This window comes from Cucumis sativus, chromosome 7 (genome assembly GCF_000004075.3).
Source record: "Cucumis sativus cultivar 9930 chromosome 7, Cucumber_9930_V3, whole genome shotgun sequence".
Taxonomy (NCBI): Eukaryota; Viridiplantae; Streptophyta; class Magnoliopsida; order Cucurbitales; family Cucurbitaceae; genus Cucumis; species Cucumis sativus.
The window spans coordinates 17,398,809-17,419,838 of NC_026661.2; the positions used below are offsets into that span (position 1 = coordinate 17,398,809).

General features: G+C 33.1%; 1 protein-coding gene across 1 annotated transcript; it reads right to left on the bottom strand.

Moving 5' to 3' along the window:
• Nucleotides 1–1,983: 1,983 nt before the first annotated feature.
• On the bottom strand, nucleotides 1,984–15,619 carry LOC101221786 (methylcrotonoyl-CoA carboxylase subunit alpha, mitochondrial). Its single transcript, XM_004146921.3, has 16 exons — nucleotides 15,001–15,619; nucleotides 13,488–13,609; nucleotides 12,995–13,142; nucleotides 12,463–12,600; nucleotides 10,284–10,379; nucleotides 10,147–10,206; nucleotides 9,684–9,776; nucleotides 9,493–9,604; nucleotides 7,898–8,002; nucleotides 7,543–7,679; nucleotides 6,732–6,966; nucleotides 6,486–6,649; nucleotides 5,480–5,596; nucleotides 5,151–5,396; nucleotides 4,946–5,041; nucleotides 1,984–2,214 (listed from the first exon to the last, which is right to left on the bottom strand). The coding sequence occupies exons 1-16, from the start codon at nucleotides 15,328–15,330 to the stop codon at nucleotides 2,206–2,208; spliced, it is 2,208 nt and encodes a 735-aa protein (XP_004146969.1). The 5' UTR covers nucleotides 15,331–15,619; the 3' UTR covers nucleotides 1,984–2,205.
• Nucleotides 15,620–21,030: the final 5,411 nt, after the last annotated feature.

The window sequence follows — 21,030 nt, forward strand, 5'->3', positions numbered from 1 at the left end:
ATTAATTTGTTTTCTCACTAGAATATATGTGAAGAAAATATTAAAATAAATACTATTTTGTAATAATATGTCATTTATAACGTATTTTTTACTTTCTTTAAATAAAATTTTCTTATATATATATTGTAAATTTAAACGTTTTTATCTTTCTTTGCTAATCCCACATTTCAGAATTTAAAATTCAAATTTTGAATAAATTGAAAATATAAAAAAATAGTTTTATTTAGATTACAAAATTAGAAAATCATATATTTGCTATACTAAATGAATTTGAAAACATAAAGCAGAATCAATATTCTCTGCCCATAAGGCCTGCATGTTATTCATACTTATTTCAAAAAATTTAAAAACAAAAAAACGTTTAGATATTTAATTATTTGACAACAAATTACGAGTGGGAATGCAATCTAGTAAATAAGAAATCAATTATCATCTAAAATATTGATAATTGGATTCCAATCACAAGGATAGAACTCAACAAATTAAGATGATGTGAGAAAATAAAAGTGGGGAAAGTGTTGGAGATTAGGTTTTGTGGTCAATGGAAATGAGTGATCCTTTGAAAAGTTGTAGCTTAAGTTTGAATTATTGCTTGTGATTTGAATTCAAATCTCTATTATTATTATTCAATGTTGCCTTCTCTCGTCTATAGGATTTTTTCCTCAATTGAAATTCAATAATTCTAGTGTATACATAATACAAATAATATGGTCATATATGAACTCTTCTTTTTTTAAGAAAAAAATTGTGATGGAGTGGTTTTGGGACTGCAGCAACAAAAAAGTTATGTTGGAAGTAAAATGAATAGATTCGATAAATCATGAATCATTTGGTCATTCTTTTAAATTTAATAATCGTGAGAGTTGAGTTTGAACCCAAGAAAAATTAGGAGACAGACATGGAAAAGTACATACCACAAAAAGAAAAAGTTAGAGCTTGGGGTTCCAGGTTGACCATCTAACCTACTTTTACCAATCACAAAATAGCTAAGAAATTCTTGGTTTGATGCCTTCTAGCCTCAAGCACTGCAAACTACCGTTCACATCATTGTTACACAACCACGAGCTGATGTTAGAAAAATGACATTATAAATAGCCTCATTCCAAGGCTCCATATGGAAAGTGTAAACATTTTTTCAATGAGAGTTTTGACCGACTTTAATGTAATTATAAAAAATAATATACTATATCTATTAACTTAGACATCAAAGTGTTTTAAGTTTGAGACCATATCGATGCAAGGAACTTCCACACAAGTCAAATAAAAAAGCGAGACTAGATCTAGAGAAGCAGCTCAAACAAGCCCACAAAAGATTTGCAACAATAACTAACGAGTGCAATTTTCCATACCAACAAATAACAATAATATTTGTTTAATTTGGAACTGGTTATAAACTAACACAAGTCAAAGTCTTCAGAGTAACAACGAAGTAAATATAAGTAATAAAAAGGCACTTGTTTGTGAGAAAAGAAAGGTAGAGTGATTCTAATTTAAAAGCACAACTAAAAAGCAGTGTTAAGCAGTATCTCAAACACGTACTAGCTAAGAAGTAAAATAGCGTTCGAAATATGTATGGTGGCCACTAAGGCTAAAATGAGAGACATAGACTTTATATCTAACTAAGAGGTCATGTGTTTAATTTATGATTGTCATCTACCTAGAAACTGACTTTCTAGACACCCAAATGTTGTAGGGTCAAACGAGTTGTCCCACAAAATTAGTCAAAGTGCGCATATGCTGGTCTGGACACTCACGAATATAAAAAAAAGTTCAAGAAATGTATATTTCACATTGCTAAACTCAATAAACACAATCTTAAAAGCTTAAACATCTATTAAATGTTTTTCAAACTATAGAACTAAATAACTAAATAGACATGTCACATGATGGCCTTAAAAGAAGGGTAAGACTCAAACGATATTAGAATCACGATGATGTGCAATAATATGACAAGTTAAGGAAATAGTCAGAGAAGAGTGAGAATTGATGTGTTGAAGAGAAGCTGAGTGTGATAATTTACTTTATTAAATTGATAGGTGACTTTTTATTTATTCACAATGATAATATTCAAGATTTCTTTCAACTGAAAAGAGCTGAGGTGACGGAGGAACCCTTTCAATCGTCGTCACAGTAAGAAGCTAGAATGTGCCGTACCTTAAAAACATTGCCATTGCCACTTGCCAGGAAAGACGATGCTCCATTATTTCAGTTTTTCTGCACCAACCACAATTTCATTTCAACGTCTAATCAAAACTCAGTCTAACTCAAGTAATAATATTACAGACCAATTCTAAAGTAGTAACAACATTTCAAAAATGAGCATAAATATTTTTAAGCCACATTTAAAAAATGGGTCAAAATACTGACAGAATGCTATCCTTGTAGGAAATGGTCAAGGCTAACGCCTTCAAACCAACATAGTGCATCTACAACAATGGATTGATGAACAATAAAGAAAAATAGATTCATGTGATTTCCAAATCCACAATCAACGGTCCCTTGAGCAAGTCAGCCAAATCAATTCCCAACATTGGTGGCAACAGCACAATGGGCCTATTTCGCAACCTCAACCCCAATTTTGAGAAAAGGATTAGAACCATTGACCACCCCCACCCGGGAAAACATTAGTGTAGGCTACAAAGCATAAAAGATAGACGATTTTGATAGTAGGGGGATTGACAACTAGTCTTACCCTCTATAGTATATTTTAATGTATAATCAACGTGTCGCTCTTTCCATCTGCTTTAAAGGACTGAAATCTTGAATCCTTAACAAGGATAGCCAATTTTCGGTCAATTCCTAGAACTGAGAAGGTATGCACTGACCGGACTCCTGTAGATAATTTATCAATCAAAGTTGATTTGGAGGGCTAAAATTTCTAAGTGAGCCCTTTCTACGGGTCTTTGTACAAGAGAAGTTAAATACAGGGGGTGTTATTAAAAGAAGAAGGCCAAATTGTTCTATATCTTCAAATTGGTGTGTGGTGTGCAGATGAGTGGAGAAAAACACCATATTTTCTTGTTTTGCTCTTGGGAAAGACTTCTAAAGTGTTTTGGGCTTAGTTGGTGTTTTCTCAAAAGAAATGACGAGGGTATTTTTCAACTTAATTTGGGATCTACTTTCAAGAATAAAAGCCATATTTTGAAATCTAATGTTTATTATTGGCAACCTTATGGAATTTGTGGAGAGGAACCAGAGAGAAAATGAATGGTCTCGACAAGGTATGGAATTTATCAAGATCTCTACATCTAGTGTTCTCTTTCTAAATTTTTTTTATGAAAACAAACTTTCATTGAGAAAACATGAAATAATAGAAGGGCATAAAAAACAAGCCCATCAGGACACCCCAACTAAACGGAGGGCTTCCAAATAAGTAAAATGTTGCCAACACATCTCTTTTCTAATAACAATCTTTTATATATATCAGCTAATTGAGAGTATTTTTTGTAAATCTTTGGCATTTTGCGATACCTCATCTCCCCTTTTGTATGTATGATTTTGTCTTAACTATCATTTTTTTTCTCATCCAAAAATGAAAGTAATCACAGTTTCAAGCTTTTGAAAGATCAAGAGGAAATTCAAGCCCTTGAGAAAAATGGCAACTGGGAGTAATACTAACTTATTGGAAATAAATTTGAGGAAAGTGAGCGGACTTTAATCATTCAAAACAAAGTTGATGTGAACAGTGTGGGACAAAGCTAAGGTAGTTGCAAAATAGTTTACTCAACAATCAACCTTGAGAAATCCATTGCCACAGAATTTTCCCTCTAAAGCCCAACTTCATACAATTCAAGCTCTCTTTAGGAGTAAATGAAGTCTAGGCTCCCCATCTGCACTGAGAATGTCTAACTATATGGAGACTAGTTTAAATTATAATGTTATGGCAACTTTAGTTGGGAAGTAACAGCATTTTCTTTTAAACTTTGCAATCAAAGAATGGAACATTGTGCTTTTCAAGTTTTTCAATGGTTCAAAAGTTTGGACTTGGAGATTTGCATTTCCATGTTCTTCTATTCTATCCCATCAGCTTTTTGCTATACTCCTCTTTCTACTTCATTGTTAATAACAACTGGATGAGTATACCAGTAGGTAGAAGCTAGAGTTGTATATAATTGATCTCTTTTAGAATGAGTATTTTTAAATCCAAATCTATTTGGAGTTCAATTCATGTTAGCCACTCGTTGTCCTTCCATATTTCTTTAACGGAAGTTCTTAGAATAAAAAGTTTCGAAGATAGGAACCAAAAGAAAAGGCCGACAGTATAACATGCATACAAGAAATACAAAATTGTGCTGCAATAACCTTCGGAAGGATGGTTTGCATAAGGATGGTAATTATTGAAAGGAGAGACAAAGAGCACACACTAATTTACGTGGAAACCTGAGTACCGGAAAAAAAACCACGATTGTTTGTTATTATTATTTTCTAATGAATAATACAATAGGTACAGGAGAGAATAAATAGAGTATACAAGGGAATAAAAAAGGAAAATATTTAGAAAATAAGGAAAATATTCGCAATCTTTCCATAAATATTCTAGAATTCTAACAAGGAAAGTATTTAGAAAATAAGGAAAGGATTCCAACAGTAATCATAATCAGTTACGATCTGCTTATTGCTTATTATGTTTCATAATTTCATTAAGCATCATGGGTTGGCCTAGTTGTAAAAAGGGCCTCAATAACAAACTAAGAGGTTATGGTAAAATCCATAGTGGCCACCTACCTAAGAATTAATTTCCTATGAGTTTTCTTAACACCCAAATATTGTAGGATAAGGAGGGTTGTTTCGTGAGATTAGGCGAGGTGTGCATAAATTGGCCCAGACACTCATGGATAAAAAAAAAGTTTCATAATTTCATTACAATGAACATGTATGTATCTAAATTTCCCACGAAAGATAATAAATATAATCCATGAAATAGTTATAACGGTAAATGGCTTACCTTAACACTAAACAAACTACTCCCATCAGTAACCTGCTGACCTGGTGCGACATGTAGGCCATAGATTTGTCCTGCTATGGGCGCTTTCACAACGTGCTGAGGCAATTTCAAGAGTGGAACTATTACAACTTATGCTTTTGGATAAAAGTAAATAAAAAAACATTAAAATAATTAATAAACTAAAAAAACAGGCAGTTCAACAAACCTCCATCTTCATTGCTTCAAGGACCAACACGGGTTGCCCTTCTCCAACTTCATCACCATTTTTCATTAGAACCTTTACGACTAAACCAGCCATGGGAGCAACAACAGTTCCCTGAGGATGGTTGGATGTTGCCTCAAAACCAGGCTTATGCTGTGATTCATCTTCATCTACTACATCAATCCCCAACTTCTGTTTAAAGTGATGGTGACGTGACCCATGCCATATATGAACATGCTTTATCTGATCCTGAGTTTAAAAAATTTCCGTTAATACAAAAGGAGATGGGGTGGAGAAAAAATAATTGACGTAGGAAAAGATTTATCATTTACTTTTGAGTAAATAGCCAAGCGAACTTCCATGATAACACCATCAACTTCAACTCTGAAATTATGTTTTCCGAGGTGGGATACTTTAACTTCAACCGCAGAAGAACCACTTTCTCCACTCTGTACACATGTTGAAAACAAACAGCCTCATGAATTAAATAAATATAATTTTTATTTTGTTTTACAAGAGAGCTGCTATCATTGAGAATAGTTAACGTGAGAAAACAGATCCTATATAAATACAAGTTGAAACCAAATAGGAGAGCCACCAAAAAGAAAAACCACACGAACAAGTTCCAAATGTGAGTCAAGTAGTCAACCTTTCGCAATCAATCCATAATTATAGGTGCATAAAATTACATTTTACCCCTATATTCATATATCACTCCTTAAAATCCATAACTATCGGCCCTTGAATGAACTACTGTCATCCATAATTTATTCATGAACAAAGCCCTCCAAAGGCTAACAAGATGGTGGAAGCTCCATTATTCAAGACATAAATTGGTTTTCACTTTCCACAGAATAGAAAAGAGAAAATTTCATCTCTTGATATAATATTTCCCAACCCATTGTGCATGTCAATGAGAAAATAGGGATTTTAAATGGATTATCCTAATCACTCTGCCTTGTGTTAATCAAAGGACACAAAGCCACCAAAAAAAGTTCCTAACTTACTCAAAGATTGAAACCTAAGTTAAGATATTTTGTGATGTCACGTATAATCATCTTATAGATATATTTGTATCTTCTGGTAATGGTCTTAAAAGACGTTGAAATGTGCAATGTCACCAAAGACTTGTCCAAAACCTCTTAAGTCTGGTGAAGGAACTCTGGCAATTGTTAACGAGTTGCCTTACCAGGGACCAAAACTGTTTGGCTGTTCTCACTTAAAAATTAAATAAATAAATAAAGTATTTTGTTTCACAACAATACAATAATTAGAAGGAAAAAGCACAAAAAACTTAATTACATGACTAATTGAGCATGCCTCTTAGAGTACAAATACCTCAACTAGAAAGCCCCCATCTTGCTGGTAGGTGATTGTAAGTGGAAACGGCTTTGAGCCACTGCTATCATATTGATTCTCCCACGCAAATTCTACTGTGCACCTAGCACAATGATGGACTCTAAATGGAGGAGGAGAGTACCATATTGAATGCAAATCATTCCCTGAAAAGATGTATAATTTTCAATTTAAGAACAGCTTTCTAAAGCAATTAAGATCAGAAAAATAGATAAGAACTTGCAATACCAGAAAAGTTTTCAGCCAGCTTAGAATGCTCCAAGCTGACAATACAAGCAGCAGCGAGAGAGGCATTGAATCCAGCAGCTTCATATGCTTCTTTCGCCATCAAAAGATTAGAAGGATCAACAAAGAGGTCATCTTTATAGTGCTCAATAAAATGAGTTTCCACGTCCCCACGTTCAAATGCGTGATGATTTGCAAGTTTTAATAGAAAGTTTATGTTGGTTGGGACACCTGCAACCTTATGAAAAAGCGATGGACCTCAATGATTATGGATGAATTTGGATTTTTGAAGAGTTGCAGAATAACTACAAAATACTAACTGAAGAGTGGAAGACAATTTTAGCCTGCTGTCAATTAAAAGTAAAAGCCAAAGTCAAAAAAGCTTTAGGCATAAACCTACAAGAGTTGCAGATATATTGAATCATTAGATGGTCACCAAGATAACTACATTCAATCAAATGATAATGTCAAGTAAATTTGGCCATGAAGGGAACCTGATCAATAGCTGCTATAAGATAACTGTAGCAGCCATTGAGGCACCCAAGTCTACCACCTTCACTGCTTCGAGTTCCAAATTGTTCTTATTTCCTTTAACAGGCCAATTGCTTGGAATATTATCTGATTATCTCATTGAAATACTGGCAGTGACATTGAGAAGTTTTCAACTAAAAAATGTATTTCATCTCAAATCAAGTTGAATAGTAATCTTGGAGCATTAGTCTCTTTACATTATATCAATGAACAGTTTTGTATCTTGTCAATATATAGCAAAATACAAAATTCCACAAAGCAAACTAATTATGATTAGATTTACCTCAAACTTTGTTAGACAGTGCTTTAGTTTGTCTAGGGCAGCAGAACGATTTTCTCCCCAAACAACAAGCTTTGCAATCATAGGATCATAATGCACACTAACAGCATCTCCTTGTTCAACCCCAGTTTCAACTCGAACTGTTAAAAGAGATGTTGATTTCAAAGATTAAGACAAAGAAAGGAAAGAAGAAAAAGGAAAATATGGAACGCAAAAAGTGAAAACGAAAATTCCAAGTAAAAGGTAGCAAGCAATCAAACATTACTAAGAAATATACTAGGATGTTTCAATAAAAACACTTTCTAATTGCAGAAACTGAAGATTGAGTTTGCGACACTAGAGAAGTAAAACATTCTACCAGACTGTGAAACAGGAACAGGGCAGTAATGGTGAAGACTTCCAGTAGCTGGAAGAAACCCTTTGGGCACATTTTCTGCATATATGCGGGCTTCAAAAGCATGACCTAAAAACAAAACAAATCTGACTTCATCAAGATCCACAATATTGAGCACATACGCTATATCAGTAAACTATATGAAACAAATTTACAAATTTACGAAAAGTTCTCTATTTTTCAATAATATATATATGTACACACATATATATGATTGGAAGATTAACAAAATAAAAATAAATCCATATATTCAATAAAGTGAAGTACTATTTGCAAATGTATGTGTTTCATGAAATTTATCAAAGACTTCCAAAACTAGAGAATAAACAATTACATGGTACCACAATTGGTCATTTTGTCAGGATTAATACTTTAATGTGTTAGATGATATAATATTAAATTAGCATTCATTCATATCAACTTAACTTGTGGGTCAATCGATGATTTAACATGGTATCAAAACATGTGGTCCAAGAGGTCCTACATTCAAATTCGTACAATATTATTTTCTTCCTGATTAATATTATTTTCACTTGTGTTTTCTACATATTTCAAGCCCAAATGTGAAGGGAAATGTTAGATGATATAATATTAAATTTGTCTTCACCCATCCGTTTAAATTTTTGGGTCAATTGATAATCAAATGGCTGGGGCTATTACATCCCTCCATTTCCACATCTGTTAACGAGCAGCATATACAAATATTTTATCTTTAATATAATTGTTTTAGGCTTCAAGTCTAAAGGTATCATTTGAACCAACGCTTTACAGGATGGCAATTCTTCATTGGTTGAGGACTCGTACTTCTAAGCTCTCAGTTGAGAGTATATACCTTTAACAAGTAGAGTCATGCCAATGTCGACAAGATGCTAATGAAATCATATGCGAATTAAGAAAATATGAATCCTCATGGATTGTTGGACAAATATGCTTGGGTATTACACAACAATGACAAATGTTCTACATTTAGTGTGATTTGTCTTTTAGAAATTTTAAGTAATTACTTTTTTTTTAATCTTCAAGTGTACTCTTATGGGATAACTGCTCAACCTTACTACATTTGACTCCTAAGAAAACTTGCCGGAGTATTAAATCCTCAATAGGAGAACACAAGAGTTTGATCTCATTCCTCCTGATTATTGACCTCACAATACTAAGTCAACCCATGATGCTTTATGAAATCATGCTCCAACATAGTCCTTAGAAAATAGATTTGTATCCCAAAAAAAGAAACTTAGAAAGCAATTGAAAACCTCTCATAACAAAATTTGTAGGTTAAATTACAAATTTAGTTCCTTAACCTACAATTTGTATTTAATAGGTCCTTGAACTTTCAATATAGTGTCTAATAGATTTCTGAATTTTAAAAATGTCTAATGAGTCTCTGGACTTTCAATTTTGTGTCCAATAAGTTATCTAAAAACTAAAAAATTATAAATGTCAACTGGTCAAATGCAAAGCTAAATGTTAGCCTCTCCGTATTTACGTAGCTATAGTAATACTAATTGCAGAATCTAGTGAAGACTCGTGCATCAGCATTTCAAGATAAAGGAGACTACCTAATAAGGGCACTTGTGCCTGGGTTATGGGAAGTGATTCTCCATTTGCAACACGGATTTGCCACTCAACAAGATCTTGACCCACTATCATCTCAGTAACAGGATGTTCAACCTGCATGCAAAAGCTAATTGACATCAAATAATGTCCATTATAATTTGCGAAAGGAATTTGAGAAGCTTAATCAAGGAACCTGAAGGCGAGTATTCATCTCCATGAAATAAAATTGACCGGAGATGGTATCAACTATGAACTCCACTGTCCCAGCACTGTAATAACCAACTGCCTTTATGCACCAAATTGAAAATTCATATCAGGAAAGTACACTTCGAATCCCTAAAAAGGGGAAAATAATAAAAAACTCACCTACTGTAATGGCAAGACTTTTACACAATTAAAATGAAAAAGAGAACAAAAGAGGTGTTCTAAACCAGGGAATTAAGAATATTTATCACCCTCTGCCTTGATAAGTACTAAAGAAGCACCCAAATTAGTTATTATACTTAGTAGTCAATAGATATCAGAGCATCTCTCATGTGCCAATCAATGGATGCTCATGCTTCAAATAGACATGAAAAAAGCTCAGTCCAACTATCTTAAGAATTGTTTTCTCGGTTACTAACGATTACATTACATGTGAAGGAACTAGATCTCACCTTAGCTGCGGAAACAGCAGCTTCACCCAAATGGGATCGGAAGTCATCCAAAACATTTGGCTGCACCAATGCATAGTTTAGTTACAATTGAAATAAAAATACAAAGAAAATATATTACCAAGAAAAACACTCATTACAGCTGGAGCTTCTTCAATTATCTTCTGGTGTCTTCTTTGCACACTGCAATCCCTCTCATTTAGATGCAGAATGTTCCCATGTGTGTCCCCAAAAATCTACAGCTTCAAAATTAGAGGACTAAAGATCAATGCATAAACAAAAAGGAGAAAGTTCGAATTTTTGTTTTTTCTTTGAAAAGGAAACAGGTCTCTTTATTCATATAGATGTAAAATGAAAGAGACTAAATGAGAGGGTTCTTATGTGAGGAAACTCCTTGTTCCATGATCTTATTGATTTTGAAGCATGGTTGTGCAACTTTGCCTATAGGAAACTTATTGGTCTTGATAGCCTATTGTTTTGGTAAATGATTGGTCGACGTATTGGTCTTGATGGCCTATTGTTTTCAGTAAATGATTGGTGGAAATTATCCCTCGATTTACCACTTCAAAAGCATACTTAAAAAAATGAATAATAAATTTTGTTGTCTTTTTAAAATGTCTTTTGGGTCTACAGAGATGGAGATGCCTTGTCAAATTAAGAAAGGTTTCCTTTCCTACTTACCAAACTAGCTTACCATTCTCATTTATTATGTATCTGCAATTTAAAGTCCAAGGGAAGTTGCTAAGTGGGTCAGCTGATATACTTTGGGAAGTTTGTGACTATTGAGGAAAAGTGTCCTACTTTCTGATAAGAGGACCAGTTTGTTAAGTGGAAGACCAGGTGCAAAAGAAAAGACCAAATAGAAAATAGGCCAACCCAACAACACCAGGTGCAAATGAAACCAGAAAAAGAAAAAGAAATGATTATAAAGCTAACTCCAAGGCAGAGAGAGAGACACCAACACAAGAAGAGACCAACTCACACGGTCACACCCCAAAGCTCCTTCTTCCAAGAGCTCCCAATCCTAAACATCCTTTCACTTCTTGATTTGACAAAATGTATAGAGACTAATGCTAGGAAAAATAAGGAACAAAAAATAAAAGCAGCCCACAAGCTTGATCATCTTCCCCAGGGTTACTAAAAGTGCTGCTGACTCCATCTACCGTATGCGTACAACCCATACTAAATTTGACCAACTGCTCCTCTATTTCTTTTATTGATGAAAACCACTTTAGTTGGGGAAAAAATGAAAGAATACACGGGAAACAACCAACAACCTCCCTCTGTCACAACAACCACTTCCATTGAGAAAAACTGCTCTAATTCTTAACAGCTCATCCTTTTCTCCATAGAACATGGAAGGGCCAGTTTCCCACAGGCAACAGGCAACAACCTCTCTCTGTCACAAAAAGTTAGATTTGGAGGAACTCCATGAGCATACTACAACATTATCAACTTAGAGGACCAATGAGATCCCAAACTAATTCAAAAAACTCTCCTCGATCTTTGCTGAAAAAAGATACTAAAAATACTATAACTCAAATCCTCCCATGCTTCTCGTCAAGAATATGCAACTGAGGGTGGGATATGAGGCTACAAGAGAATTCATCATGAAATCCAGGGTGTCAAACTCTCCTGTGGACTATGTGCTTTCTTCTTCTTCATCATCTATTTTTTAAAGAAACATATATGAATGGGATGAAAAAATAGCAAACATGCTAAAGGAACTACAAAAGAACTTCCAATGAACTACAAGAGAAGTAAGGCTATATAACTTAGAAAAATGAAGAAGATTTAAAATTATACAACTAAGATAAAGCAATATAAATAAGATGTTCTGAAAAGATGTCAAAAGCGGTAGCTTTGTCTTTAAAGGATGCAACAACATTCAAACCATATTAGCCAAAAAAAGCTTCGTTGATGAGAATTTGTAGCATTAAATGACAACATATGGAAATTTTGGTTTGAAAGGAATTCAAGAATCTTCAACAATCATGAGTCCAGCAGGGAGGTGTTTTGGGCCCTAGTCAGTCCTCTTTCTTCTACTTGGTCTATTAATTCTAAATTGTATGGTAATTATAGCTTATCCCAAACTGACACCAGTTAGGCATCTTTTTCGTAACCTTTTGGTGTGTGATGGTATCTCATCTCCCCCACCTTTGGTGTGAGGAAGGATATCTTTGGGTAATGAAAAGTTTGTTTCTAATTAAAAAAACATGTACTCATATATTAGTGCGGGGACATTACAAAGACTCTCCTACATTAGCAGATAAATGTCGAGAAACTATTATTTAAAACGATCAAAGCAAAGAACAATACCTGGACTTCTATGTGCCTTGGCTGGGTGATATATTTTTCCAGCAGTATTGTGCTTATGCCAAAAGAAGCTGCAGCCTCACGTTGAGCTCCCAAGAAAGCATCAATAAACTCATTTGGGCTATGTACAATCCTCATACCCTAAAATATATTTCATCATTTCATGTAAGAAATCTCACATAATATCATGATTAGAAAAAAAAAATGCTGTACTCTCAGCCTGGAAATAAAAATGGAAGGATCGTATTGTTTGGATGATTGATTCTTGTAGCTTGGTTCGCAGTTTGAACTTGCATACATATTTTCCCACATATAACTGTTTCTAATTATCACTTTGTGGTCGTAAAGGTTGATTGTTGATATTTTTGGTCTCTGAGGCATGTGGAACACTCTCAGTCATCAGCCTCATATTACTTGATTTTCACCAACTCTCAATCAAACACTCAAACATGAATGGACAGCAAATCTTCCACAATTTCTGATTTTTTTAGACATAAAAAAGTTTACAATGTCTAAGCTCAAAGAAATAACCCACCTTCCCCCCACCTCCATGAGTTGGTTTTATCAATATTGGATACCCAATTTTGTCTGCTTCTAACTTCATAGTATCAATATCTTGTGCAGTACCATGGTACCCAGGCACAAGCGGGACACCAGCTGCACCCATTATTCGCTTTGACGCACTGAAGAAGAGTAGTAAAATAACATGTTGATTGGCAAGTAGAACAATTATGTCTCAAGAATAGAGAAGGAAAATTGGTTCTAAGCAAGCAGTGACCCTTCACATGGCGAGAAATGGATGCATATTTAACACATTATAGACTTATTTAGGGAAAAAGAATAAAAAATTAAATTAAAAAAATATACATAAATAAATAAGGGAGAAAGAAAGGAAGGAAAGGAGAAAGAAGAACATGAAGTTAACTTGACAGGAAACGTTATGTTCTGCAGACAGTTATCTAAAGAACTTCCTACTACCACGTGAGCATATGGAAAAAATCAAGAAAAGGAGATTAAATTTCTCAAACCTTTTGTCGCCCATGTGCCGAATTGCAGATATTGGTGGGCCTATAAATGTAAGGCCTTCATCTCCACAGAGTTGTGCAAAATCAGCACTTTCAGATAAAAACCCATAGCCAGGGTGGATAGCCTATGTACCAAAATAATATGCCCACTCTTAAACCCATGCTTTATGTAATCAGAATAAGGACATAGCCATCTCAGAAAATCTGAGTTAAGTAATTGGTGACATTCATAAACAATGAAGACAATGTAAAGATGATGTTGCCACAGAAAAAATGGCGTTAATTAGTAATAACATAATTTATTTGGTATGAATCAATTGAGAAGGCAATCACAAATATAGTATATTAGTTATTCATGTTAGTAACTATTATGTTGTATTTTATAACATTGACCATCCTCGCAAAAGGGTATATGGAGAAAAAACACGCTGGTCTATCACAAGTATCCCTATGCCAAGCTAGGTAGAAGCCAAATGTCTGAAAGAAGTGATTACACATATGTGCTGTTGTGTTTTGTTAGGCAGTACTTATCAGCTTTAAAATGCAGAAAATGTTAGTGGTTAGTGTTTATCATTTCTATGGGATTTGTTTCAGTATGTCTGTTAGTGAATCCTGCATTTCACAAGTTCCTTTGTTTCCCAGTATGGACGTGTACAAAGTCAGCTATACCATTTCCTCTCTTTTTTTAATTCCTGCAAGCCTGTATTTTGCAATTGGAAACACTGAGTGCTTTCAATAATATGCCAGCGATAGGCAACATTAAACACAGACGATTACATGCCTATAGCTTTCGTTGTATAGGCTTGGATAAAAAATATGCACGAAGACTTAAGTGCTTAAGTCACAAATTTCAAATCTTCCACATTTTATAGTCTTGGCACTCCATATGCCGCCACACACAGATGATTTCATACCTATGTTAGGGTAATCAGGATTTCTATAGCAGCATATTCGTACGCACACAATTTGCCAAATATTATCAATAAATTGGTGAACAAATTAAACTACCCAACTATACAGTCCCTCACTCAATCAATCAAAAACTACGTACCTAAAAAGTGTAAAACGCACAATTACAAATAAAAATCAAACAAGAACAGGGCATAGGCTCCACACTTTTAGTCACTAGGTCCTTGCCTTTGGCTGGAGGATGTCCCCACACACAAAGTTTCCCCCTATGCCAACACAGAATATTATTTAAAACGATCAAAGCTTCATCTGAGAACCTTTTTCCAAGAAGTGAAAATCTCCATTTACCAAGAATATTGTTTCCTCTTTGTTATTCTCGAGACTCTAATGACCATATCAGTTGCTTTCAATAAAATACATTCTCCTAATTCCGTTTGAGTAGTACTGAACATAAAAATAGCATACTAAATTCAAGTATAAATCAACAGTAACTCTATACAGCAAAAACAGAAAGAAAAAAAAAACTAGAGGAAAAAAAACATTGAGATTAAGTTAAAAATTCAAGCATTTCCAATATATTCCAACTTCCCATCTACCATATACACACCTGCGCACCAGTTCTGGAGGCAGCATCAACAATGGAGGGGGCATTCAAGTAACTCAACCTCGCGGGCGAAGGGCCAATATGCACAGCCTCATCAGCGGACTTGACATGGAGTGAATCCCGATCAGCGTCACTGAAAACCGCGACAGTTTGAATACCCAAGCTCCTGGCAGTCCTGATGATCCTGCATGCTATCTCACCTCGATTTGCAATGAGAATCTTGTTGATGCGCGGAGGAGGCTGGGTAGTGTTGGAATTGGAGTGTGAGAATAGTCTGAATCGGAGAAGGTAAGGTGTGGTCGGAAGCTTCCGACGGAAGATGATGGAGGCCATTGAGGGCCAGGACGTTGAACAGATGGATCGGAAAAGAATTGAATTGAGAAAAACAGAAATGGGAAATTTAGTTTACGTATGGAAGTTGAAGATTATGTAAAACAAATTTAGTTCGTTCTTATCTTACACTACAAAGAATAAAGATACCGCTTTTCCCGTTTTAAAAATTTTGTTAAAAGCACTCACAATACTCCTAGAGATTGAACTCTCGTCCCCTTTACTATTAAAAGATGTTCAGGTGTTAGGTTGATGGGTTTCTTTTTTTCTTGGCATTGTATTGTATTTGAACAGATCACAAGGTTAACTAAGCATGGTACGCTTATATTGTTAAAGAAAAAGAAGCATAACAGAGTTAAATCTAAAAGCTTGAAATAGAGAAGTATTTTGAAAGGAAAGATAATGTGTCACGTGTTTGGTAAAACAATGGAAGAGCATATCTGAGAATGGACATACACCATCTTATGACGTGGCAGATAATAAATTGGTTGACTTTTCTACGGGTGGCGTGGATGTGGATGAAGCTGACGTGGCAGCTAATGAGCTGTCAGATTATTATTCTTATCTGATGAGGATTTACAAAGGGAAACCTATGCCAACCCACCAACAGCTTTATTTTCTTTTGGGCCGGCCCATTTTGTCACTCTTGTTTACCAAACCCTAACCAAAATTAGAGTAATCTCCATACAGCCAGAAGTTAGCTAGATATACGTTTTTACAAACACAACAGTGATTAAAAACCAAAAGGTCGTATGTGAGAAAATAGGCTATACACACATTTTAGGTCATGCATTAGTATAATTGGAATAATGAGATTTCATGAGTCTACCACATTTTTTATTGTTACAATAGTAGATAGTCTAAAATTTTAAATGATTTTAATATTTGGAAGTTCTGTAGACCAATCTTTTCAAACAAGATTTTATTGATGATTTCAACTCTTCCCATAATCTCAAAAGATGATTTCTACGATTTTCAAATGTATAACATCCAGGAGAAAAATAAGAAGAGAGGCAATAATAGTTAAAATAATGAGTAGGAGAAATAAAATTGGAGATACATATAGAAATAAATTTATGAGAGATTGAAAAAATGATCACAGCCTTCTTTTAACTTAAGTTTCAACTAAAAACGCTTTTTTTGTAGTATAATTGATGATGGAATGATCAAACCTTCCAACTATTGTATTCACCCCCATGTGCCATTGATTTTTTTCTCCTCTGTCATCAATGAAACATTCCACAACTACTTCCTTTTTCAAACATTTATGAATTTAGCTATATTTTTAGTTATACAAAGTCTCGTAGCACTTCTATTTATCCAATGTAGCAAATACACATGTCAAAATGAGCATACCTCAATCAATACAGTTCTTGTACTATGAACCCGTACTTTGGGAACAATGATTGAGAGGTAGGAGGCTGTAGATATTAAGTTTAAAGCTTTGGTGCTTTGAAGAAAACAAGCATTCTAGCTAGATGATGCGGGGAATGTGTAGTTAGGCGTTTTGGCTAGGCTCTACACGAGGAAAAACTGAGTTTTGAGCTAGGTGAGGAAAAGAGGTTAGGGAGTTTGAAGAGATCCATTAATCTGAATTAGTTAACATGTTACGTGTAAGGTTAAAAGTTAAGCATGAATAGAGAAAATATTAAACCTACACGTGTAAGTCATAAAGAAAAGGAGCTACTAAGCTTATGTGAGTTTAATGATGACTAATTTCGTCTAGAATTAGTATAAAGATACTTTGTAAGCTTAAGAAAAAAGTCACAAATAAGCTCTAACCAAAACTTTGTCAAAAGAAAGACCAAGCAAGAAGAGGTAAGATGGAAGGTCTGGCAATAAGAATGGAGTAGAAGGGAAGGAAGTCTTTTAAGGTTCGTGAGTGATTCTTGTAAAAGAAGAAGCAAAGTTTTCTAACTATTCCTTTCAAAGTTTTGTTATATTGTTACATAAACCATATTACTTGTAATTTTACTTATGATTTATATGAAAAGTATGTTTGTTTGAAAATAATTTTATGAGTTAAAAGTATTTCTTATAATGCTTGTATGTGAGTAAGTTATTAGCCTTATTCATATTAAGAGCTAACTATTATGTTCACACAAAAGTAGTTGTCTTGCATTAAGTGGGTCCATTTGGTAGAAGGATGGACAAACACGTTGAGTGGTATGTATTCAAGTCTATTGTCGAGCAACTGGACTTGAACGAGGGTTCACATAGACACGGGTGGTGAAATGAGAATCATCACAATAGTCTATGTGTGTTTAGCACGTGATAAGGCGTTGAGACATTTCTGAAAGTGAAAGTTTTTATTATATTTTTGTATTCTCCAAAATCTCTTCCTAAAATATCACTTACTAAGCATTATGCTTATGTTTTAAGTTTTCCTCTTCCAGGCAAGCGAGTCAAGAAAGCTGCTAAGAGGAGGTGAGTTGCTGATCTGCTAGGCATTGAAGTTATGGAGCTTGAGTTTTAGTTTTCTTTAAAAGGGTTACTTGTATTTGTTTCAAGACGATGGAGGAAATTATTAATAAAGTTGTTAAGTTATTATGAAGTTTAAAGTGTTACTATTATTTAATGTCAAGCCATGTTCTTGAGAAGTTAAGTTCCAAGTTTAAGGTTAAGGTCGAGACGTGTTATGGCACTTCATTTAAGAATGTTGGGATTGTTGAAGACACGATTACACCTATAACGCGAGAGGAAGAAGACTCTTTGGATGGAGATGTGACATGTACAACCAAGCTCAATATCATATGTTCAATTTTTGACTCCATACATTAATCCAATACCTTTACAAAAATAAATAATATACAAAGTTTTAAACATTCAGCTTAAAAAGTACATGTTAATTACAATATTAACACTTTTTTTTTTGTAATGACTACCCATTTGGATGACAAGTTCATAATGATAACTACATATATAATAGTGATAATGTTTATATAATAGTGATAACTACATACATAATAGGAAGACAACGTGGGGATGCATTAAGGGCATGTTTTTGGTTGTGGCCTTGGAACCTTGTCTTAAACTTCAAGTCAAAAACTAGAAAGTGAGATATTTCTAACCTTATTTATTTCCAAACTATTACTTACACTCCCCCAACTTCTCACATGTTTCCTCTTTAATCAACCAACTAGAAAGTGAATTAAGTTGGTTGGAATTTAATTAAGTATCATGTTATATCTAGATTAATTAACATCAATCAACTTTAGGCTTTAACATTTACTAACAAGACCTCTACAACTAAATAAGAATGTTTGAAACACAAAGGATCACATTACACTTTAAATTAAAAGAAACCACCCGCGACTAAATTGTCTTGATAACACAAGAATTTAACTATTTACAAATTTATTTAAATTTGTCTAAATGGTTTCGATATTTTGATATTTTTTTATAATGTTTCTTATTATTATTACCGTACTCTTAATCATAACTATGAGCACACAAACATTTCTTAGTTTTCTCTTCTTCTTTTTTAATTCAAGCCTTTTTTTTATAAGAAAAAATGGGCTCAAGCCTAATTGGAAAATTGCTATTTTCTAACAATCTTTTTACTATTTGTATTAAAAACTCATATACATGTTAGGTATTATAAAATCCAATTCCTTAAATAATAATTCTGTATATTAAATATTAAATATTTATCTAAAACTCACATGAAGACGTATGAAACAAATAAGTTATTATTAGGCAACTTGAACGAACATTAGGTTCAAATCTTCAGTCTCTTTTGTACTAAAAAAAATTACTCATTTTTCAAATTTTCATTTTTTTTTTTATTGAGACATATATTAAAATTTGGAGGTATGAAGAATTATTATTATTTAAAAAGGGTGAAAAATGGAACCACACGAAACCCAAAGAAAATAATGAGATATATTTGTACAACGAAATTGACAACTCCTATTCATTTCTTTTCACTTACTTTCTTTGTTTTTTTTTGTTGTATCCAATAAAGCAAAAGCCGCCAGCACATGTGATATCATATTGCCATATCAAATTCATATCATATAATATAAATTATAAACCATAGTTTAATTTCGTAACACAATTCTCTCTCTATCATCCACCAAACAAAATTAAAATCCCCCAATCATTTTCAAAAGTTAAATAAAATTCTCACTCTCTCTTATCTCTTCACCGCCCATTATTCTCTACTTCAACCTCTTGTCTATTTCAATGCAACACTCCAAATCCCTTTTCCTAATTATTTTCTTTTTATTTCTATTCCTGTTTTTCCCATAATAAAACAAAAAGGGATCTCTCTCTTTTTTAAAAAAAATTATTATTATTTCTTATTTTTAGGTTGTTTGGTAGGCAATCATCGAAGCAAGGAAATAAAATTTTGAAGTTAGATGATGCTATTTGATATCAATGCTTTAGTCCTAATGTTTATATACTATTCTTACTTATACTTGGGGATATAACACACGTTTGATCAAATATGTGATCATATAGCATATATTTTAACGTATTTATAACCTAATTTTTAGAAATAATGATAAAGAATTAAAAGTAAATTAATATGTAGTAACGTTTAAAAAAACATTGTAAATATAATAAAATATATCGATTTTAAAAGTTAAATCTAAAATTTTAGAATGTTTAGGGTGGGATACTAGATATTAAAATGGAAGTAGAAGAATTTGGAGGTGAATGAGAAAAAGAATGAAAATGGGAAGAAACATTTGATGAAGCACATGCATCAATTATAGTAGGTTGTTAATTCATGCTACCCTTCCAACCCAACAAAAATCATGATTGACACAACCCACCTTTTTCTTTATTTAAATATTTATGTGTGTGGGTTAATTAATTAAGTTCTATTTTCTACCTAATTAAGCCAAAACCCTAAACCCACCATTATCTAATTAGGATTGAAATATTAAAAGAAAATTTGAATAAAATAAAAAGTTAAATTTTGGTATTTTAGAGTTTGCTCTATTTTAGTCCATATAATTTTATATTAACTAACAATCCAATAAATTAAGAAATAAAATATAAGATTTATTTAAGATACATGAACTAGTTCATAGTAATAGTTGAAGTTTCAAAAGCTAAGGACCCAAATGAATAAGTGATATTTTAAGAAATAATGAATTCTTTTTTTTTTTTTTTTCTTTTGGAAAGGAGGTGAGTTTTATGGCATTGGAAGTAGCAGTTATATATACGTGGACAATGACGTGGAATACTTAAATGCTTTTGGTGACCACGTCACTTTATCATGCTTTGCTGTAATTTTGAAATTCTTTTTGGTCATGCAGCCTCATTTATGATGAGTTTTTCTGGGAAGAAAAGAAAATTCAAGCTTATAAATCCAACTTTCCTTTCTGATTTTATTTTGGAAATGTATAATAAAACTAAATAAAATGTTTAGCCAAATTTTATATTCTATTAATATTATTAATTGATAAAAGTTTATTTGTGTTAATTATTGTTATGACATAAAATTTTATTTTAGAGGTTTGTTTTAACAATAATTTCTCTTTTATTTTTATATTTATTTTACAAATTTTACCAATACTGAATTAAAAATTTGAAAAACATATATATAAATGGGTACGACATGCTTTTAAGTGTTAACTATTTAGTTTTTATAATTGTTATGGTTTTTGTTCACTACTTTTTTTCATTATATATATATATATATATATATATATTTCTATCTTACATCATCTCAATTTTTAACCAAAA